Source organism: Syngnathus scovelli, chromosome 11, assembly GCF_024217435.2.
Source record: "Syngnathus scovelli strain Florida chromosome 11, RoL_Ssco_1.2, whole genome shotgun sequence".
NCBI lineage: Eukaryota > Metazoa > Chordata > Actinopteri > Syngnathiformes > Syngnathidae > Syngnathus > Syngnathus scovelli.
The window spans coordinates 8029654-8052333 of record NC_090857.1 but is presented as its reverse complement, the minus strand read 5'-3'; the positions used below and the strand labels follow the sequence as shown (position 1 = coordinate 8052333).

At 41.3% G+C, this 22680-nt stretch overlaps 3 protein-coding genes across 4 annotated transcripts; 2 read left to right on the top strand and 1 right to left on the bottom strand.

Annotated features, from left to right (window-relative positions):
- Positions 1-218: 218 nt before the first annotated feature.
- fkbp11 (FKBP prolyl isomerase 11) lies at positions 219-2817 on the bottom strand. The gene is made up of 6 exons (XM_049734675.2): positions 2463-2817; positions 2317-2379; positions 1208-1295; positions 1074-1107; positions 894-964; positions 219-710 (listed from the first exon to the last, which is right to left on the bottom strand). The coding sequence occupies exons 1-6, from the start codon at positions 2574-2576 to the stop codon at positions 502-504; spliced, it is 579 nt and encodes a 192-aa protein (XP_049590632.1). The 5' UTR covers positions 2577-2817; the 3' UTR covers positions 219-501.
- Positions 2818-3583: 766 nt separating this feature from the next.
- LOC125977777 (ADP-ribosylation factor 3) lies at positions 3584-7580 on the top strand. Of its 2 annotated transcripts, none has more exons than XM_049734679.2 (5): positions 3584-3604; positions 5085-5306; positions 5385-5495; positions 5571-5695; positions 5837-7580. In XM_049734679.2, the coding sequence occupies exons 2-5, from the start codon at positions 5159-5161 to the stop codon at positions 5996-5998; spliced, it is 546 nt and encodes a 181-aa protein (XP_049590636.1). In that variant the 5' UTR covers positions 3584-3604; positions 5085-5158; the 3' UTR covers positions 5999-7580. The 2 variants fall into 2 exon arrangements, with proteins under 2 accessions (XP_049590636.1, XP_049590635.1); XM_049734678.2 differs by having other exon boundaries at positions 3587-3664.
- Positions 7581-9162: 1582 nt separating this feature from the next.
- Positions 9163-21919, top strand: erbb3a (erb-b2 receptor tyrosine kinase 3a). The gene is made up of 29 exons (XM_049734672.2): positions 9163-9504; positions 13582-13739; positions 14236-14422; positions 14789-14914; positions 14977-15042; positions 15120-15238; positions 15308-15449; positions 15541-15654; positions 15917-16034; positions 16119-16192; positions 16280-16370; positions 16493-16510; positions 16732-16949; positions 17297-17429; positions 17539-17632; positions 17848-18002; positions 18060-18113; positions 18200-18341; positions 18678-18797; positions 18871-18969; positions 19046-19231; positions 19322-19477; positions 19573-19648; positions 19718-19864; positions 19957-20054; positions 20119-20319; positions 20410-20478; positions 20576-20837; positions 20903-21919. The coding sequence occupies exons 1-29, from the start codon at positions 9393-9395 to the stop codon at positions 21643-21645; spliced, it is 4278 nt and encodes a 1425-aa protein (XP_049590629.1). The 5' UTR covers positions 9163-9392; the 3' UTR covers positions 21646-21919.
- The last annotated feature ends 761 nt before the right edge of the window (positions 21920-22680 follow it).

The following is a 22680-nucleotide window of genomic DNA, read 5'->3' as shown; positions in this document are numbered from 1 at the left end:
GTTGATGCGGAGTGATATGACCTGTATGCGCATGCGCGTCTCTAATAAGAAAAAAGTAAAATAAAATAAATTATAATAATAAATAAAGACCAAGATGTCCATAGTGGAGGGTTTCATGAGAACAAAGATTTAATTTTCCCATTTGATAACAGATTCACTGACATAAGTCTCAGAATGTGGTGGTGTCAAAGGGATAGTTTAAACATAGTTAAAGATAGTTTAGCAGAAATCATCAACCGATTAGACAGATACTCAACCATGCAGTCCAATAAAATAATGGATTGAAAGATGTGTCATCTTTGTCTGTTGAAATTTGGATGTGTTGTAATTTATTCAAGCTCACAGAAGCTGAAAATCTGTCAGAGATGCAACATCTACAGGCAGTGTAAACATCCGTGCCACCAAAGCTGCTTACTGTACAATCAACACCCATTTTATAAAATCAACACAAAGGAAACACATTTTTTTTTAAATTTATTTAAATAGTTCTTTGTCCCATCTTTATTTCTTCTTGCTTTTCTTGTCCTTCGCCTTCTTTTTGCTGGGTTTGGGGTCTTTGGCCTTGTTGTAGAGGTAAAGTCCCACCAAGCCAAGGAGAGTGGGCACCAGCGCCAAACACACAAGGGGGAACACGTCGTTCACCATCTTCTGCCAAGGCGTCTGTTGCGTCAACGAGATCACTTCCACCTCAAACTCAAGGGCAGCATCACCTAGTGCACATTAAGAACAACATTGATACTTCATGCATGTTTCAAATGATGGCATTATAGCAATCAGTGGGAGCTAACAAAAAAATGCTAGATTGACTTCAATCTTGTACCAACACTTACAATACATACAAATCATTTATCAAATATTTTCAATAAAAAAAATAGTTTTTGTTTGTTCTCTACCTGGAATTGTTGGTGGGTAACCTTTCTTCCCATAGGCGAGGTGAGATGGAATTGTAGCTTTAATCTTTTGCCTGAAAGAGCGTGGAAAGGCAACAAAAAATAAAAATTTTTTTTAGATTCCACCATCAAGTGACAAAGTTTTGAGCACCACTATATTGCTAAAGGATTCTTCTTACTAACCCTTCACACACGCCGATCAAGCTTTGTTCTAAACCTGAAAGGAAATAAAAAAGATAGTCAATCCCCAAACTGCATATTTTTTTGAAACATTTTATTTGTTTTGTATTTCAATGCAATCAAATCAGCAAACCCACCTGAAATGACAGTCCTCTTCCCCAACTCGACAACAAGAGGGTCCCGAGACAGCGAGGAGTCAATGACCTTCCCGTCCATTAATTTACTCTGGTGAGCAGAGAAACAATTGTAACAAAATAAATAGACAGATTGTTTATTGTTCTGATTCATTGTTAGCCTCCTTCGGGATTATACGCTTTAGCCACCAGGGGGAGCATAAAACATAGAGAGTGTTACTGATGATGAAATATAGAAGCCAGTTGCAACTGGTTTGTAATGTAGATTTTTTTTATGAATACTAACGTTACTAATAAAACATACATGGCTATTTTTAATGAAAACAATTACATAGTTTATAAATTTAAAACTACTGTATTATTGATGCTAGTTTTGTTAGCCCAACAATGCAATTACCTATTACCTGTGAGCATTATGCTCGTGCACATTCATAAGGTAACGTTTATGTATCAATCACGGCTGACCGGTTTTCTGAGTTTGGTCATGTGACGTTCACAAGGTGAACCCTAAGGAATTGTGGTGTCATTTTAGTAGTACAAAACCAATAAAAACTAATGAATGACTATTACGCTGGCGCAACACGTGGGCTAGTTGTTCTGAGATTTAGGGTTCCAATCTCAACTCTGGCCTTTCAGTCTGGAGTTTGTATTCCAAATGCATGCAAATTATAGGTTCAATTAAGTCTAAAATGACATTAGGCATGAATGTGAGCATGCTTATGTGTATTTGGGAAACACTGCAGTAGTGTATACTGTACCACTAGTGTGTATATAGAATGAAAGGATAAGAATTAATGAATGCAATCTAATATTAGATTAAGAAACATCGACATAACGTGTTACTGATAGCATTAGTGTGATCGTGGAGATTAACACTGTGTGTGCATATGCAGCAGTGCGGTCAGATAGCCAGCCTGGCAATGTGAACGCGTGGATGAGCTGCTCTCGTGTTATTGCTGACGTGTTGCACACAATGGCCCCCTCACTCTCACGCCACACAACAGCAGTCGACCGGTATCTCATAGCCGAGGCTTGATTGACTCACCAAATTCATGTATTTTGCAGGAATGGTGTTGCTTATGAATCGTGTCGTGCATTTAATTGTGTCTTACCGTGTAGTGGATCTGCAACGTGTCCCCCATTGTGGAGAGTACTGAACAAGTTTCGGGTTTCATCTTGGGGCAAAATAGTTGACCGTTAGTATTGCATTTTGTTCAATGCATCGTTGACATTGCAGGGAGCATCGTTTTCTACTCACCAAGATCTCCACCTGCAACTCCTCGGCTGCATCGTCGTCGCCTCGCACAAGTCCCCCCGTGAATGTGAAAGCTGCAAGCAGCAGGAAAACAAAGCTACCCTGCATTGTGAACATATGCGGGAAGGAAAAAAAAAGAAGACGTAAGACAGCAATTTCCGCGGTATTTGCGGGCGAATTCGTCTGCCTGGGCCCGTAGGTGAAACGCGTCTGTGCTCCGGCTAATGGTGATGTGTTAAAAAAGCGTGCAGAGATAAAAACCGTGCTGCCGTGGACGTTGGCCCCCGACACTTGGCTCTGTGGGACGAGCCCGCCTCGTACCTTCCGCTAACATCACACATCTGCACATAAGCAGAGGACGCGCTGCTCCTTACGGACGCTGGGGGGCGCTGTGGTGTTTGAGCCTTGCCACGTCGCCTCTCTCAGCCGCCCTGGCCTGCTGTGCATTTAGCATGAATTTCCGCGTCGCTCCAAAATTTGTCATTTTTAAATTGACAGCAGAAATTAATAGAGAAAACGAATATCTGTTCGATGAACATTTGCTTTGTGATTTGCAAGTGTAGCCAGCCCCGAAAACCACATTTTTACATTGTCAGTAAATTGCAACTTACGTTTATAGAGATTAAGAACAATGAAGAAGAAATTGATCAAAATGGCCTCTGAAAATAAATGTATTTAATACAATTACTCGTGGATGAAGCAAAGTCAGAACTGTAGTGTTGTATTTCCCATGGCTTTAAAGAGCGTGCCCCAATGTGTGATGTCAGGAACATGACAATAAACATTAAATGAATGCCTCTTTGAGAATACTTAAATACAGTTTCCAATATATAACATATTAATTCCCTTAAATTTCATGTTGCGGTATCAGGATAGACTAGTAGTAATTATAATGGTTGCCATATTTGCATAATTTTCATTTTTCTAGGTAAAAATATATAAAAATAAGGAATAAAAACATACATACAAAATTTTATGAAAACATAGAGTGCAATGCGTTTAATATAATACAAAATTGGTTTGTTGTCCTTATTTCAACCAAAGGCTCTTCGCATCGTTTGTTGAGTCATGAAAACTCTCGCGAGATCCTATCTCGTTAGACCACTGCTCTCCAGGAAATCTCGCGATACGTCTAAGCGAGCTAGGTAAGTAGCGGTTCCTTCATACTAACTGGCACCCACTGACGATTACTAAAATCCGACAAAGTAAGTCCCGATTTTTGATAAATAACCTTATGTAGCATTGCGGATTTGTAGCGTGTGCTCGGCATCACTCTTCTCCGGGACGAAGTGACTGCAGACGGCATTGTGACAGCAGGATGCGCGCGGAGCGGAGGAGGTGGATGAGAAGAGCGGATGAATGGAGGAGGGATGGGGTGTAAAGAGATACTTGCTAGCACCGATCATCCATTCCTCTATTAAAACGGCAATCAACTAGATTTATCGTCTTATGATACGGCGCATAATTAGGACGGGATCTTGCGGATATGGCAAAATAAGCGACGGCTCGCCCGGTACAGCGTCGATACAAGCAGGAGCGAAACGGGTTAATTGCTGGAACGTTAACGACGCTAGCATCGGTGGCTAACGTAGCTAACGTGGGTCACCCTGGCCGCATTCCTATCATGTGACCTACCGGCTTACCGGGGCCCTGCTGGCAACCACCTAGTGTGTGTGCACGGGTGGATGTGTGTTAATACAGTTGACATAAAAAACATAAGAACGCCAGAAAAGAAGTAAAAGTGCGACGCGCTCCTTCAGCACCATGGACAGGGCTGCTGCAGTTTATATTCTTATTTATTTCTATGCATATCCTTTTATTTAGTTTCCCTGTAGATTTAGTATTTACTGTGCTAAGTAATTGGATAATGAATACAAATGACTGATATGAAACTATTTGCAGAAAGGTAATATTTAATATATATAACCCATCTCTGCCTCACAGTTTAAGACAGCTTTTGTATTTAATGTCACTCGACAGGGAATATAAGCAGTTCAATTCATTTCAAAGTAGGCTTTACCATAAGTAAAGTGAATTAGATGGGCTCAGGCTTAAATTGTCTCCACCGCAAAACCTTTCTTAACTGTAAAGACATGGTTTTATATAACATTTTAACAAGTAGTATGTGGCCTGTTATTGACTGCTGACCAGTCCAGGATGTAGTCCACCTTCTGGAATGTGGGAAAATAAACGGGTGTTATTCGTAATAGGATTAATCTGTTTTTGAGGAATAGCCTCACTCCCAGAAGGTATTTTAGTTTCTGCTGTAGCTCAAATGGACCTTTTTAAAATGTTAGGTTCTCAAGGCAGCCCTGAGAAAATAGGACATTCAGCAATGCTTTATGAGGGCATTCATTTAGGCTAACGTTTGAGGGAGGAAAAACAGAACAAAGGTTCTGAACAGATTGCTCTGCAGCCTGAAGCCATGGCGCTGACTTGCTTTCTTCTGCACTATGACCATCTCTGTGGGCGATAAGTGGAGCTTGCTTGTGTCTCATTGCGTGTGTGGAAAGTGGTCGTCATCTTTTTCGTTCAAACACGTTTGTTAGTTACACAATATTTGTATGTTTTCATTCGTTTGTGTAGGTGGACCTAAGTGAATGTACATTTTGCTCTCTCATTTAGCCCTCCGTAAACGGATCCCTTGCCGGACACCTTGCATAAAGGCATCTAGAGTCCTTACAAAGCCTCTCGGAATCATGGGGAACATTTTTGGGAATCTGTTAAAGAGCCTCATAGGGAAGAAGGAGATGAGGATCCTGATGGTGGGCCTGGACGCCGCAGGAAAAACTACAATCCTCTACAAACTCAAACTGGGCGAAATAGTCACCACGATCCCAACCATCGGTATGCGCAAGATTAAAAGCGGCTCAGCGTATGTGCCGTGTTTGTTGTACGACCTCATGTGACACACTTTGTTCTCAGGCTTTAATGTGGAGACGGTGGAGTACAAGAACATCAGCTTCACTGTGTGGGATGTGGGTGGGCAGGATAAGATCCGCCCCCTCTGGAGACACTACTTTCAAAACACACAAGGTGAGCTCAATACAGCAGTACAGAAGATAGCAAATATTTGAATCTATTTTTTTTTTCTCTTTTATCCCGCCCCAGGTTTAATCTTTGTAGTGGACAGCAACGACAGAGAGCGTGTCAATGAGGCACGAGAGGAGCTGATGAGGATGCTGGCTGAGGATGAGCTGAGAGATGCAGTGCTCCTCGTGTTTGCCAATAAACAGGTACGAAACACACACACACACGGTCCACTGTGGGGATTCAAAAAAAAATTCAGATCCAGCTACAACGTGTTAGTTTCATTAGATTGCTCTTATGGTGCTTGCTGGTTACAGTTACAGTAATCCAACCGTTCCATCTTGTAGGACTTGCCGAACGCCATGAACGCCGCCGAGATCACAGACAAGTTGGGTTTACACTCCCTGCGCCACCGTAACTGGTACATCCAAGCCACCTGCGCCACCAGCGGCGACGGCCTCTACGAGGGCCTCGATTGGCTGGCCAATCAGCTTAAGAACAAGAAGTAGGAAGTTAGGAAAAACATCAACATCCGACTTTTTGTTTGTTCATTTGTTTCATTGGGGACTGACGGTGCGGGATCGAAGAATCTGAAGAGATTTTAGGCTTTCATTTTCAGTCTCTCATCGTTTGAGCCGAGTTTCAAACACACGCCACGCTCTAACCATCAACAATCACTCCGGCATGTGCTTTTTTTCTCTTGTCTGTAGGTGCAGTGTGCTCTTATGTTTGTTGGGTCACGTGACTCCATCACACTGGAGAAGTTGACTCATGTGTGTGTGTGTGTGTTTTCTCACTAAAGCTCACGCTCAGTTGTCTTTTGTTACCTGACACAGCCGAGTTGTACAAACAACAACAACCACTATGGGAAGCATTTTATTTGATATCCATCTTGAGGTTCATGTACCTACACGTGCCGTCTTGTATGCAAATGTGCTTGCAGCTCCTCTGGGGAGTCTGCTGGAGTGTTTCGATTTTTTCTATTTTTATTAAAACAGCAAAAAATTGTTTACAGGGATTTTTACGTTTGCTTTTACTGCTGTAACTCCCGAATTTCCACTTTATGGGGATCAGAAATGGGTATGTTAAGAGAATAAAATAGAAATACATACTAGTAAGGCAAAATATTGCACTAATGTGTGATCCTACATGATAAATAAAAATTCTTCCAAAAAGTGCATACTTGTACCTGGACCCCGAGCTGGATATCAAGGATATCGAATAAATACTCCAAACGACTTCCCACACCCAATTCTGAGTTGTGTGTATTCGGCCTGGAACAAAATGAACACATTCTTGTCACGCCTTTTTGGGCGGGAATGTTGAAAAACACTCTTTGTTTCAAAAGTGAGTTGTCATTCTAGGCGTTCGTCCGATTGTTTCGGTTGTTGCAACCTCATATCTGTGTTTACTGAATGTGAATATTACATGTGTCTGTAGAAAAGGCAGTTAAGTACACTATATTTATTTTACACAGTCATTTATTTAGGTGATGTGTCAGCATAGAAAAGAAAGCAGGGTAAAGCGGATCAAAATTGTGGGGAGCTGATACCAGCAAGCTTCCGTGTCCTCATGTGAAAAGATTTTGTCTAAATGTATCTGTGCATCTATTCTATGTTCAACCATGAGTTTGATCATTTGGGTTTTGGTGGCCTTATATGTAGTGACGGCTAAAAAAAAAATTGATTTGATCTTTTGCTTCTGAATATTTATCAGGAATAATGTTTGGATTATTTCTTTTCTCTTACGCTGTCAAAACAGCTTTTGTGCACTGTAGTTTGAGATGATTAGGCAAAGGTTTGTCTTGCTGTAGCTTCTGTTTTGCCTCTATACTTGATCCATCATTAGTGGTAGGTCTTATTTGTAAGAGTGGGGGAAGGGGGGGGGGTATTTAAACAAAACAAAAAAAAAATGTAAAATGTGACCACGTCAGTAAAGCAAATGCAAAAAGTGAAGAACCCCGGTATTCATTATGTACCGTTCTAGTTACACGCATCGATGTCCATGTTTCAATGCTGAATGCATGGAGAGCAGACATCTATGTGATGATCACTTCCTGCTGTATCACCAATAAACTCATTTTCTGTAGGACTCATGTTACTTGTGCAATTTATGCATCCACTGAAAATTTTTTTTTTTTTTCTGATATGAAATACATTTTTGATGCCCAAAAATCCGAAAGACATCTCTTGTTAGTCAAAAATACATTTAAGGATGCATAAAGCAAAATTTGCTGTTAACCCGTGTCATTAATTTCTTTTTATTTATTGTGTTAAAGTTGAGAAACGAGTGTTGCTTGAGTGTGTGTGAGCTGTTATGAAAAAAAGAAAACTGGCTCTTCAGGCCCAGCAGGTTTCCACAAAGCGGTTTGACTGGGTTGCCCTCTCTCACGGCAACAAGTTGTTTGCGAGACTTTCAGATAGCAAAACAAAAGGCTTTCCAAATAACCTGATATAAAGGTTACAGAGTTCAGAAGGGCAACTTCCAATTTGGACTACCTTATTTTTTTTTACTTCTGCTTCCTTCTTCTATTTACTACCTCTGCCATGATTTTGTTTTGAGGTCATTGGTGTATGAGCTTGCATTTCTTTTATTTTTCACATATAGGAATTAATCAGTTGAGTTAGTGATTAAAATGTTTAAACAATTTGGATTGCTTCACCTACAATAATTAATCAAAGGATCTTTGGAAATTATGGTTTTTTTTTATTACTATGCTGAAATTTGTGCTTGCAGAGTATGCTAACACATGCTAGTGACTTATTTTGTACAAGTGCAAAGAGGTGAAGTCACAGTGCACAAATACCGGTAATCTTAAGGCCATCGATGTGAAGGAGTGGAAGGTTCAAAGTCCAACCAAAGCACCTTAAATAAAGATTATGAGCTGCGTGCTAGTTTTATGTGCAGGTCATATTGAGTATTCGAAGTGGGCAAATGTGAGTTTTCACTTTTCTCTTGGAGGTTCTCAAGTGATGATTTGTAGTAAACACCAGCTCATCTGTCGTGACAGAGACGATACAACAACAACATTGTCAATGTGGTTTTCTCTGACGTCAGCACTTCCTGTTTGTGAATTAAAATTTAAACCGAGTGAGGCTTCGCAAGAGCAGTAGTCATCGATGACAAAGTTAAAATGGGCAACCAAACCCATTTTAATTGTGACTTAATTGCAATAACCTTTGATTTTTCTTTGGAATTACCTGACACGTCACACATCATAAATGGTGAGCAAATTTTGTTTGGACAACACAACCTTGCGTGAGAGTTTGGCCAAACCACGGACATAAACATTTTGATGGCCAAGTCAGATTTTTGATAAGTCAGTATCGATGACAACAAGTTGCTCGAGCAATGCGGTAGTGATTATCATCAAATTTATTGAGCTGTGAAACTGATTATCAGTGGGGAACTAAAATCAGGTCAGCCAATCACTGTTTCAAATTTCTAGGCGTCGAATAGATTTAGTACAAGTACGAGGGAGTAATAATACTCATAGACGTGAATCCAATGAATACAAAAGTATTACTATAATAACTTCTGAAGCACAACATGTGCCACTCCAGTTACAATTCATTTCTCTCTTCCAAGGTGTTTTGAAGGTTTCCAGTTTTGCAAGCTGTTGTGTGCCTAAGTGTGTGTGCTCTATTCACACTGGTCCCTCCCATTCAAATCAGAGCAAGGGAGTAAAAAATGCGCTCCAGTCTCTGATTGGCCTCCAGTGACGCTCCAATCACTGCTGGGCACATTTCGACTTCACAGTATGAGCTGGAGACAGCACAACTAGGACTTGGATTTACTAGCAGTGCCACGGGATCTACTTTTATTCCTACGAATGACTTTTTGGGCCCTTTTCTTCAAGGCATGGTAATGCAGTTTTGGTACAGCGTTAGGTTCTGAATTAGGATGACCACGCTTGTGAGAAAGGGCCAACAGGTGCGGAGTGACCTGCCGCTGCCGCTGTTGCTGCTCCTGCCCTGCTTCGCTCTGCAAGTATGCAGTGCTCAGACACAAGAAGGTAAGATTTCTTTTTATTTCATTTTTTATTTTGATTTCATTCTTCAAAAATGAAATGCAAGAAGTAGCAAATAAAATAAAATAAAATAAAATTAAATTGAATACAATTAAATACAATTAAATACAATTAAATTAAATTAAATTAAATTAAATTAAATTAAATTAAATTAAATTAAATTAAATTAAATAATAACGGCAGTCAATGCACACTTCCAAACATACATAAGTATACGTAACTATTTTGTTTCAAATACCTAATCCATATACTACGATCTATATTTGTATTTGTTTTACTGCTATATTTATTTATAGGAATTGATCACACACATGCACGCATGCACACACACACACACACACACACAACTAGTCAGCAATTTACCAAGTTTAGGTTTTTGTCTTATCTTAGCTTCCTCTTGTGATGTTGAAAAAAAAAACACACACCTGTTCGACCACACAATCATAACCTGCTCCACAAACTTCTAAACCTGTTTGCCATGAGTCACCTGCACCTCTCCCACAACTTTGTGGGGCGACGCTTATCTCACCTGTCACTCTTTCAAGGTTCTGGAACGCGAATAGTGTTGCTCAACTCATTTCAACATTCTCTGAAAACACACAGCAGTCTTACGTGATTTGTTTTAGTTTAAGCACCTTGGGAATGAAAGCAAATTTATTTATTCATTTGATAGATAGATGGATAGATGGATGGATGGAAAAGAAAGATGGATAAATAGATAGATAGAATGGGGTAATATTTTTGCATCTCTTTACAAAGAACAATACAAAGAACCCAAATTGCACAAGTGGTACATTGTATTAGATTGTATCAACCCGGAGGACAAACACGACATCAGCACCACTGAGAGCATTGCTGTGATTTGAATCCAAGAGAGACTCTGTGAACTTTGACCCCACCTAGTTGTTGCTCTCACCTGTTGTTTCAGACACTGGTGGCGACTGGGAGTGATAAAAACAATATGGTCAAAACGATTATCTTAATGACATCATCAGCGTGTGGCACCTGATGTTTAAATGTCAAAGTACAACAACATGATTTGCATATCAGCGTGCATTTAAAAATAACAATTTAAATAAATCTGAGGGTTAATGTCATCGAGCCCGCTGCAATGTTGTTAAACTGGAATTTACTGTGCAGAAACAGGCCTATTGTGAAAGCAATTTTTTTTTTTTTTTTATTATTTTATCATTTGGACCTTTGAACTTGTGTCTGAAGCTGGTAACAGCATGGGACAGTTAGTCTTCCGTGTGTTTAGTATAAAGACAAGGAAGTAACTCTAATGAAAAAGAAATTACAACCCTGTCTCTATGATGGAATAAAATCAAATAGTGGGACTCATTCACTGCCATTGACGGCTTTAGACGTCAAAGATTCATTTTAACTGGGCTGGCAGTGAACGAGTTAATTCTAATCAACAAATACAAACTTTCCTTGACTGGTAAACAACAAACGTATTATGTTTGTGTTACAATGGGAATGGAATGTACAAGTGAATCACATAAACAGATTGTATTGTAGTGGAGTTAGTTCCGTGCAGTTTATTGTTCCCGGCTTGAGTTTCCAGGTGTCACAACAAAACAGAACAACGGAACAACAAAACAGAACACTACTTTAATAAGGCATTTAAATTTTTTGCCAGCTTGAATGTGATTTGAATCATTATTTGGTGATTTTTTTTTCTTGCTACAGCAGAATTCTCATAGGCTGGATTGTCTGAAAAATGAAGCCTTGTTTTTCTTTGTACGCGACCTCTGGCTTTTGTACGCTACTTGTGGATCTCACATAATGGAAGGAAAACACAAAAGCGCCTTGTACAAAAATGCAGCGGCTAATTGGGTCAAGGATTAATTTATTTCACGTTAAGAATGATGAATTAAAGCAAATTTCTGCTGCTCCTGTGGAGTTTAGTAACTCCCACTGTCAGCATTAATTGACATGCTATAATTACAAGTCCTGATAATTACTACATTGCAAATTTTTTTGTGGCACCATAGTACAAAATGGCACCTGCGCTCAGGTGTTTGCGCATGTGAGCTCGCTCATCGTGCAATAATCTCCACGCCAAGTTTCTGTTTACCTCGCTCATTGTCTCAAGCGCTTTACCTGACTTGTCATCAACTCCTCCTCCCCGTTTCTCTCTCAAAGTAGAAATCTTGGTAACGACAACGCGACAACCCAATCTGTGTTTTGTCGTGTTTTCTTCCTCGTGTTAGTTCACAGTGCAGATCAGAGGACAATGACGCCATTTTTTCGGGCCGTCCAATAACCAACTGCCGTTAGTGATGGAATGATCCGACACAGAGTCGAGTGTCAGTGACACTGATGAGCTAGAATTTTTACATCTTTCAAAAAGGAGGCCATTGTTTAGTATCTGTGTGCATGTTGACTCTAATCCCTCCACTCCGCTCTTTTTTTTTTTTTTTTCTCTCCCGCCATCCATCTGCCACGGCTGAAAGTCGTTCTTTGATAGAAAACCCACTCAGCTTGTTGACATTCTCAGCCTCCCCCAGATACAGCCTGCGCATTGTTTGCACGCCGCTCATTGCATTTTTCTGCCACACTCAACACGTGCATCTGTCTGCAGTGGCGGGAAGTCATCAATTCCAAATACTTCATTATTCTACTAAATTAAATGCCGCGACAATTGTGTGGTTATTTTTAATGACAGCTATGCTGATAACTTTGTAAGCCACTTCTTGTTGGATAAATATCTTGACCCAACATTGGTTCTTTGGCTCCTTTTGGGCCCAGTGCTGGGTTAGCGATTTCATTTTCCTATTTAGCTATTTTACTTTATTTTTGACCACGAGTAGTGTAAATGGTTCACATGGAGCAAGACACAGACAATTAGTCAGACAGAAAACAGCACGATAGGATTCAAGGGGGGCTCGTCATGGTGACAACGCATACAGTTGGTTTCACGCCTACACCATTTTTTTTTTTTGGGATTACACAAACTGAGTGTTGCGTTAGGCACAAAATCAAATACATTGGCTATTCTATGAAACTTTACATGACACTTCCTATACATTTATAAACTGATATCTGTACTCTCAATATTCCTTTAAATGTCTATGGCATAATGCAAAAAAAAAAAGACACCAAGTAAAGGTGCTCTATTTTGCTATTTCACTAATCTTCTAATTTGTTCTGTTCTATTCTAAGATGGAATTTCTTTCCGAATAAATCAACGTCTAGACATGTGTGTTGTTTGAACTTATTGCAACAACCATGTCTGGAGGCTTTTTCCGACTTTAAAACGTTTTTACCGTAGCAGTCACCTTGGAGTGTAATAATTAGCCCAGTTTATTGATTGGACTCCAAATTCAAAGTTGTATTTCGAAACAATTTCTAGGAAATACTACAAAGTGAACAAATATGTTCCAGGCTCAAACTGACGCAAGTAAGGGAAACACACACACACCATTGCAGAGTAATGCTAAATACATTAGCATCTATGCTGTTAGCATCTGCCGCTTTCCATGTTCCCCATAGGATCACCGTTGAATGTTCTCAAGCAACTTGTTTCACATGAACTGATGCCATATAAATACGTAGTGCCCAGTTTTCATCAAACTGTTTGTGTCCTCTGTGCTGACTGACATTTGAATAGCAAAGTAGCCTCAGTGATACTCAATGAATAAACTCACATAGGCAAGGCCTTGTGTTGTGTTTTCTTGACAGAGCCACACCCCGTAAATTCTGTCCTTGTTGCAGCAAAGCCATCCATACATGCATGAAAACTTTTTGGTCATCATTTTCAGGTTTTGTAAGAATGATCCATGGCTTACCGACTGCAAAATTGCCACCTGCTAAGTTTTGCTGTCCCTAATTGCAGTTCAATGACAGTTTGAGAAGCTTAACGTGGAGTATAATTAACATTATGGTGCAGGGTGACGCCCTTAAATGTTCTTAAGCTCCTGCTGAATTACAGTCAGGGATAGAATTTGTTTTTGCAAGACAACAATTTTGCAGTCCTATTCCATCGCTCCACTGGAATTGTAAAGAACTACTGTATTTGACCTTTGTCGTGTTTGATTTTTTTTTTTTTCTCCTCAGTGGTGGTTTGTAGCGGCACCCAAAATGATCTGAGCATGACAGGAAACTCCGAGATCCAGTACAACTTGATGCGGGAGAGGTACATTGGCTGTGAGATCGTCATGGGAAACCTGGAGATAACCATGATGGAACACACCAGAAATTTCTCCTTCTTGCAGGTGACCCACAGAAAGCTAATAAATAAAAGTCTGCTGATATGGAATCCTAACTGCATAGTCACTGATGGACTTGTCATCCCCTCAGAAGAAATATTAGTAAAAATTGATGGGTTATTATTAGAAATGTAATATTTAGTGTGGCAAAAATAATAAAAAAAATGTTCAGAAATTCTGAATTTCCAAGTATTTACCTTAAAAGGGATGATATAAAAAAATATTACATTTAGACAAATTAGTTTTTTTTAAGTTAGATGTTTCATAATATTCAACTTTTGTGACATTTTTATTGGGGGAAAAAGAAATCTATGACTGCCTGTTTAAATTTTACTTGAATATAGCCTACTGTGGGCCAATAAAAAATATTGAAGCAAGCCACAAATGGCCCTCGTTCCATACTTTGGACACCCCAGAATGTCAGTGAATTCCTCACTGTTAGATTCCTTCAGAGTGCAATTCCAACTAAATCCACAACTATCTCACGTTAAATCCCACGCAGTCAATCAGGGAGGTGACAGGCTACATCCTGTTTGCCATCAACGAGTTCAGCCGCCTGCCGCTGGACCACCTCCGTGTCATCAGGGGCACCACCTTGTACGAGGACCAGTACGCCTTGGCTGTGATGATCAACTACCAGAAGGGCGGCCAGCATGGCCTGCAAGAACTGGGCCTGACTCACCTCACGGGTACACGAGAAAATCATTTTGTTATTCTAAGTCTATATGCTTAAATGTTGGAATGTTTCTGTAAGCGTATGTAGAAGTGTGGGCGGCTGGGCGGATAAGCGGCAGCTTGTTGGAGCTCCCACACTGCCACACCTTCAGCATACCTGTCGTTGAACAGCACTAGAATGTGTGTGTAGTGTGTATTGTATTCGGTGAGGTCACAGCAATACCTCGTGGGAGCCTTTCAACTGCCAGTGAAACATGAGCCCTTGCCCACGATAGTGATGCAATATCTAAAATGATCTGAGAATGATATTCTGAGTCAAGGGCATGTTGCGGCTCGTTACTTGTGTCTCATCATTTACATGCAACGTCTGCCACCTGCAGAGATACTGGAGGGAGGAGTCAAGATCATTCAAAATAAGTACCTAAGCTACGGGCCACAGATCAACTGGCAGGACATCGTGAAGGACAATTCGGCGCCTATTGTATTGGAAGACAATGGACCTGAAAGTGAGTGAAAAGTAAATCTTGGGTTGATCTTCGTGCTAATCACAAATAAATATATGTGTCAGAACCTTGCAGTGAAGCATGTGAGGACGTTCAATGTTGGGGTCCCGGAAATGACACGTGTCAGATCTGTGAGCGACATCGGCGTCTCATCACTTTGTCGTGTGTCTGTGCGTTGAACTGACATGTGGTCTCAAATGTGCTCCAGTGACAAAGACGGTGTGCGCCCCTCAGTGCAATGGCCGCTGTTTCGGCAGGAACCCAAGCGAGTGTTGTCACAATGAGTGTGCTGGAGGCTGCACCGGACCCCTCGATACCGACTGCTTTGTATGATCGAATGATGGGGCACCCAAAATGACTAAGTCGTTAATAATGCCATCTGTTTCTTTTTTTCAGGCTTGCAGGAACTTCAACAACTCGGGTTCCTGCGCTCCTCAGTGTCCTCAAACGGTGATTTACAACAAGCACACCTTCAAACTGGAGCCCAACCCCGATGCCAAGTACCAGTACGGCTCCATCTGTGTGTCGCAGTGTCCCAGTGAGTTTGACGTAATCGTTGTTGTACCATTTACACTGCATCAGTGTGTTTGCATTTTTTAAACCTACATGTATGATTTTTTTTGTCGCAGCAAACTTTTTGGTGGATGGAAGCTCATGCGTGAGCAATTGTCCCACGCATAAAATGGAGGTGGAGAAAAATGGAGTGAAAAGGTGTGAGCCCTGTGGAGGCCTTTGTCCGAAAGGTATGCAAAGTAGTGTGTGTGTGCGCGTGTGTGTGTGTGAAAAAGCTTAAATGTATTTATTGATGTTATATTTTTTATTAATTTATCAAACTAAATGATTGCTAAACAAATGTATACATTTAATATTATTAATTAAATTAAACGATTTCAAATATTTTGATTATCTTGAATGTGAATAAATATTACCATCAACTCTCAGTATGATGCAGTCCAGTGCACCAATCAAACATGACGAGATGAGTTCATGTGTTGTTCCTTGCAGCATGCCGTGGAACAGGAACTCAGAACCGAGAGACGGTGGATGCGCTTAACATCGACAGTTTCATTAACTGTACAAAGATCCAGGGCAGTCTTCACTTCCTGGTGACTGGGATCCACGGGTAACGAAATAATAGCGCTAATAGTTGTCGCCTAACATTCTGTGTTATTTAAAATCACTTTTGCGTCTTTTCTGCCAATAAAAGAGACGATTACAACAACATCCCAGCCCTTGATCCTGCAAAACTGAAGATTTTCAGCACGGTGCGAGAGATTACAGGTTTGTGTTTGTCCAGATGTTTTTCTAGCGATTATGTTCATTTTTGTTCCGTCTAACCTATCTACACACACAATGTAACTTTTTCAGACATCCTCAGTATCCAGTCATGGCCTGAAAACATGACTGACTTATCCGTCTTCTCCAACCTGCAAACCATTCACGGCAGAACACTTTACAGGTGATTTTTTTTTCGAACACTTTTTTTATTCCCTGTGCGTCACAACTCTAAACGTAATATCAAATGATGCAGACTCTAATAAACACATTATGTCTTCTTTTTATCCCTTTAAAACAATTTAGAGGAGTGAGCTCTAAAAGGTAGAGTAATATTTTCCTGTGCCCACCTTTTTCTGCTTCTTAATCTTATTTAGATCTTTAAGTTGGTGGTGGGTGCCTGTTTTTTTTTTTTTTTTTTTTTGGTGGTTGGTTATTTATTTATTTTTTGCATATTCTTTCAGGGATCAAACACTTGGCCTCAAATTCAACAAATCTTGCTTGTGTTTTCTCATCATCTCACATCAAGTTGTTATTCATTTCAGGGGCTACTCTCTGCTGGTGATGAAGATCCCCTCCTTGACTTCTCTGGGCTTACGCTCGCTTCGAAGAATAAATGATGGAGGCGTCTACATCACAGGAAACAAGAAACTATGCTATCATGACACTGTCAACTGGACGCGTATCTTGAACAGCAGCTCGCGCCCACAGAGACGCCAGAAGTACATTGACATTAAGGAAAACCGGCCGAGCGATGAATGTGGTGAGCAACATATGGCTCCGGAGACACATACGGCCATCTGCGATCTTGAATCGGGCCCACCGAACATTTACAGTAGTAACTGTGCTGTAATAGTTCTTGTATTGATTTAGTTGTCTTATCCCCCTAAATTTGATTCAATAAATTATTTTATTTAATGATTCAATTTAAACAGCTTATCCTTACAAGGATCAATCAATTGGTGAATCAATTTAATTTAAATGATTGAAAAAAATCTTTTAACTTCTTATATGTTTTAGGATGTACAGGATATTTATCTGGTGGATTTTTCATTTGCATTTTCATCATTTGCACATGAGATGGCATTTATGTGTGTTTCTTATGTGCAGTTGAGAAAGGCCACGTGTGCGACTCCCTGTGCTCCTCGGAGGGCTGCTGGGGTCCAGGCCCGGACCAGTGTCTCTCCTGCAAAAAGTACAGGAGAGGAGGAACTTGTGTGCCAGACTGCATGTTTTTGACAGGGTTAGTTTTCATTCCTCTTTTTTGTGGTCCTAGCAACTCAACATTATTTTTATTTTGTCATCTGTAGTCTGCGGAAACGTTTTGAAAGATTATTTTCATCCTAATGTAGGGAGACACGCGAGTTTGCAGATCCATCAGGAGAATGCATGCCCTGCCACCCAGAGTGTAAAGTCCAGGAGGGAATGGAGACCTGCACAGGCCCGGTATAAATGCTTGTAAAAATTCTCAGTGCTCCCTCTAGTGGTCCAAGAAAGAATCGACCTACCAAATTTATGGTTTTTTTTGTTCAGTATATTTGTTGAGTGCAGTTTAGTTGTAATTACTATTAACTCCACACCACATATAAACACATTTTTTTTAATATTCTGACATTTAAGCAATGTTCTAACTGGATCCATCCATTCACTCATATGTGCAGGGAGCAGATGAGTGTGTAGCATGCGCCAACCGTCAGGACGGCCCACATTGCGTCTCCTTGTGTCCTGAGGGTGTGATGGGAGGCGAAGGGGTCATCTTTAAGTACCCGAACAAGCAAGGCCGCTGTGAACCCTGTCACATCAACTGCACTCAAGGGTAAGGCTAACCTTGTGTACGTTTGCTGAATTTAGCTGAAATACAATTTCTCTCCAGGTGCTTCGGTCCAGGAACTGGTGGCTGTATTGGCTCTTCCAGATATATTTCTGGGTAAGATTCTCCACTCATTCCGCAGTATTTACCTTCATGTGAGTTCCAGAAATGCAAAATGTCTTTCACTATTATTTTGTTTCTAGACAAGCAACCACGGGCATCGTATTGGGAGTTATTGCCATTCTATTTGCCAGCTTCTCTATTTTCGTGCTGAGCGTTTTGTACCGCAGAGGCCTCGCCATCCGCCGCAAACGAGCTATGAGGAGATACATGGCCAATGGAGAGGTGAGATTTTAGTTTGTTGGGTAATGGCATTATCAAGTCAAAGCAAACTTCATTCGACTCTCTTAACGTTTGATGGCAGACTGTTTCGGTATAATTTCTCTGTTTTCAAATAAGTGTCCAAATGTGACGCACTATCACCACAGTTATATGGGCTTCCTCTAGCCGTCGGCAGAGAAATGACCGACTTAAAATTGGGTTTAAACGCCTTTCATATTTATCAAAAGCCAAATTCTGTGATTAGTGTACACCTTCCATGAATTTCTATTTGACCACCATTTTTTAAATGTCCGCTGAGATACAAGTTCTTGGTTTAAAATTCGCTTTGTGTGCTCTCAGGGTTTTGAGCCGCTGGATCCTGGCGAGAAGGGGCCTAAAGTCCACGCTCGAATCTTGAAGCCCACTGAGCTGCGTAAGATCAAGTTGCTGGGTAACGGCGTGTTTGGATCGGTTCATAAGGTAGTGAAGATTGTGCCATGGCAAACAACATTCTCACATATTTGCCATGCTGAAGTCTTTCTGCGTTTCACAGGGCATTTGGATCCCTGAGGGAGACACAGTGAAGCTTCCGGTTGCCATAAAAACAATTCACGATCGTAATGGGAGGCAGACGTTCTTCGAAATGACTGATGTGAGAAAACAAAATTGCAATTGCTGTTCTGTTAAACTCAAAGGCACTGTTTAAAAGTGTTGCTCTGATTTTTCAGCACATGATGGTGATGGGAAGCTTGGATCACATCAATGTCGTCAGGATCCTCGGCATCTGTCCCGGCGCCAACTTGCAACTCATCAGCCAACTCAACAACCAAGGCTCTCTGCTGGAGCACGTCAGGAACAACAAGAACAAGCTCAGTCCGCAGAGACTCCTCAACTGGTGTGTGCAGATTGCAAAGGTAAAAGTCAAGTGGCCTGACTGAGCAACGTAAGACAAGGCAAGGAAGGGCAGATGGTGGATTCCATTCACTATATTCTCCTCTGCTCAGGGAATGTATTACCTGGAGGAGAACAGGATGGTCCACAGGAACCTGGCTGCCAGAAATGTGTTGCTGAAGAAAAACTACACCGTCGAGATCTCCGACTACGGCATTGCTGACCTCCTGTACCCCGATGACAAAAAGTTCTTTTATAATGAAGTCAAGGTTCGTATGCTAGCTGCAGGAATACCTTTCAATCAAATGATGATAACATGGATTAAATATGCGTTATTAATTGCAAACTTTAAATTTGGATTTAGACACCAATCAAGTGGATGGCCTTGGAAAGCATTTTGTTTCGCAGATATACTCATCAAAGTGATGTTTGGAGTTATGGTGAGTCACGTGATTTCTTTTGGGTTGTACTTTTTGATGCCACGTTAAACTTATGCCATTTCCTGCTAGGTGTGACAATATGGGAGATGATGTCACACGGAACGGAGCCATACCCGACCATGCGGCCACAGGAAGTTCCTGATCTGCTGGAAAAGGGCGAGCGACTATCCCAACCCCCTATTTGCACAATTGACGTGTACATGGTCATGGTCAAGTGTGAGTTTTTCATAAAATAATTCTTACAACCAAATTAATTTAAGATTATATTGTATTTTGCATTCTGAAATGTGACACCAAACTGTCTACAGGTTGGATGATTGACGAGAATGTCCGTCCAACATTCAAAGAGCTCGCCAATGAATTTACCAGAATGGCTCGAGATCCTCCTCGCTACCTGGTGATAAAGGTAAGACAGCACCTCAGTCACATCACGGAGGCGTCATTACTCTACTTTTATTTACCGCCAACAGGAGGACTGCAGCCAGCCCGACGGGCCCCCTGATGAGTTGACCCAACGCAGCGCGGACCTAGATGACCTGGAGGATCTCGAATTCGAGCTAGAGGATCACGCGGAGGAAATATCAATAGACGAACTCAACCCGCCTTCCCACTACCTGTCTCCCACTAAGTCGAGAAGTCTCAGTGGTCTTTCCAGACTTGATTCCCACAGAGTAAGTCCCGTCATTTACTAAAACCATAAAACGCGCAGTGACTTCCTGAATTCTACTTTGTTTATCTAAATGCAACTTGTGTCTGTTCAGGTGGTTGTGACTTCACCAGGTGGTACCGGTTATCTGCCAATGACCTCAGGCATAGACAATCCAGGACAGGTAATTACTTGAGCTCCACTATCTTGCATGTTTTGGATGTTTCTGGAAGCCAAAGCTATCAAAATGATCTAATATTGCATTGTTGACAATATTTCAGGTTCCGTGGCAGTCACGTTCTCGGCTCAACTCTGCCCGCACTGTGTCTGAGAGTTCGGAGGGCTGCGGCACCGCCACCGACCTGGAGATGATCGAGGACCTGTCTCTGACTGGGAGTCCGAAACGTGGGCGTCAAAGGCAGGACAGCGCCTACATGTCCCAAATGGGCAGCTTGTCTGGCGGGCGGCCCGAGACGCCGTCCCCAGAGATGGATGAGGAGGACCAAAATGGTTATGTGCTGCCTGGAGACAGTCCGGAAAGAGGTGAGGGATCAAATTTTACAAACATCTTAAATTTCTTTCGGATAACTTTTGTTCTTCCTTCCCAGAAACCTTGCTGTGTCCGTCTCGAGTCATTCCCAGCGGTATGGGCAAGTCGCAGTCATCCGGGGTCTTGTGGAACCTGAACGGCGAGGAATACGAGTACATGAACAAGCAGACGTGCCTCTCGCCCCGAATCAACAGCCACCACAAGGACAACGGCCAGTGGCTCAAGGGCAGCAAGAAGCGAACATCCTCCGTATCATCACAGGTGACGGTCAGTTCGGGCGATGTCGTGCCATTCTTCAGGAACAATCGTGGCTCCCAGCAGCTCGGTTCTCAAGAGGTTAAATATGAATACATGGATATCAGGTGTAGTGAGAGGCACGAAGCCCCCCCGCCACATGACCCTCCTCCTCCTCCCATAGCTGCTGGGACGGCAGAAGAAGAAGAGTACGTGGAAGATAGTAATTATCATTACAATAACAAGCAGCCGAAGTTGAGACAAGCTCTTCTGGAAAACAAGGAGATAAAAATCCCGGATAGGGACGAGGGGAAGGCTTATGAATATGAGGACATGGACTGCTTCACATCCATGAAGCCTGCAGACGCAGCGGTGTACCAGAACATGGAAATAGGAGGCGAGGGAGAGCCAAGTGGCACGACGGTTCGCCGCTTGGGCGTCGACCCTCATGTAAAAGTACGAGCTGGAGTTGAGGTTGGAGATCCTATAAATGGAGACAGATCGTTTGACAATCCCGACTACTGGCACAGGAGGATGTTCCCCAAGTCCAAAGCGGTGCCCACATGAAGAAGGCTCATCTGCTCCTTGCCTATTTCTATTCATGAAGGACTTGACAGAAAAACCTCAAATGTAGCCCACTTTAAGTGACATAGAAATATTCATAACGATACACTACTACATTCAGGATTACCGGTGGGGCATTTCCAGAAATATGAGCACTGAAGAAGAAGAAAAAAGACCACATAACAAGCTATATCCAGTATTTTTGTTTACAATTTGACATAAACAAGATTGTTTTTCTTTGTATGTTTTCTACTTAAATAAAAGGTTTTTAAGATGTTGTCCGAGTCATGTTGTAATATGTCCATGAAGGAGCTGGAAACAATACAAATATAAATGTTGTAATGCATTAATAAATAAAAGCAGTAAAGCTGTTTAGATAACAATGTCTGTCTATGTTTGTCTCGTTATTTATAAATATAGATAAAAAAAAACAATAGAATTGAATACGCAACAATCTACTGCTGCAGGCAAGCATGGTTTTGTTTTGTACTAGGTTAATTCAATGCCTGAACAGTAATTTAGCAGCAAATTAACCCTTCGATGCATAAGTGGGTCAAAAATGAGTCGGTGAGGTTTTTTTTTTTTTTTAAATATCTTTGTAATTGAAAACTGTTATTGTTAGAGTGGTGCTCACTCTAACTTATTTTTGCAAGAACCACACAGGAGACAGTATGCCCTTTTTAAGCACCTGCAAGTGGAGAGTCATTCGTCGCTGTGCGTACAGCGATGATCGAATGAGGTCTGACTCAGGTCTCTTGCAAGAGCATTTTTATTGAGAGAAACAGGGTGGGGGTGAGAGTGGAGGTGAGAGTGGATAGGATGGGGTTGAAGACCCTGACCTCTGGTCAAAGCATAGTAGGGGGTGTTTTACGACGTTGTGTAAACAGAACAACTTTTATTGCTTCCTTTGCATCTGGTCAATCAGTTCAAAAGGTCTTAGCACTTTGTTCTACCACTTTTGTTAAGACAGGACAAGCTAGGTTATATATATATGATTATTTTTAAGTAAAATGGCAATAAATGGCATAAAACGCATTG

Bases quoted from the DNA above. Each gene is read 5' to 3' on its own strand.
- fkbp11 (XM_049734675.2), bottom strand. From the start codon at position 2,576: ATGTTCACAATGCAGGGTAGCTTTGTTTTCCTGCTGCTTGCAGCTTTC. The intron at 1,108-1,207 runs GTGGGTTTGCTG...ATTTCCTTTCAG, and splicing joins GAAGAGGACTGTCATTTCAG to GTTTAGAACAAAGCTTGATC. The intron at 711-893 runs GTAGAGAACAAA...AATGTGCACTAG, and splicing joins TTACCCACCAACAATTCCAG to GTGATGCTGCCCTTGAGTTT.
- LOC125977777 (XM_049734679.2), top strand. From the start codon at position 5,159: ATGGGGAACATTTTTGGGAATCTGTTAAAGAGCCTCATAGGGAAGAAG. The intron at 5,307-5,384 runs GTATGCGCAAGA...CTTTGTTCTCAG, and splicing joins CACCACGATCCCAACCATCG to GCTTTAATGTGGAGACGGTG. The intron at 5,696-5,836 runs GTACGAAACACA...TCCATCTTGTAG, and splicing joins TCGTGTTTGCCAATAAACAG to GACTTGCCGAACGCCATGAA.
- erbb3a (XM_049734672.2), top strand. From the start codon at position 9,393: ATGACCACGCTTGTGAGAAAGGGCCAACAGGTGCGGAGTGACCTGCCG. The intron at 15,043-15,119 runs GTGAGCGACATC...AATGTGCTCCAG, and splicing joins AAATGACACGTGTCAGATCT to TGACAAAGACGGTGTGCGCC. The intron at 16,193-16,279 runs GTTTGTGTTTGT...TAACTTTTTCAG, and splicing joins CACGGTGCGAGAGATTACAG to ACATCCTCAGTATCCAGTCA.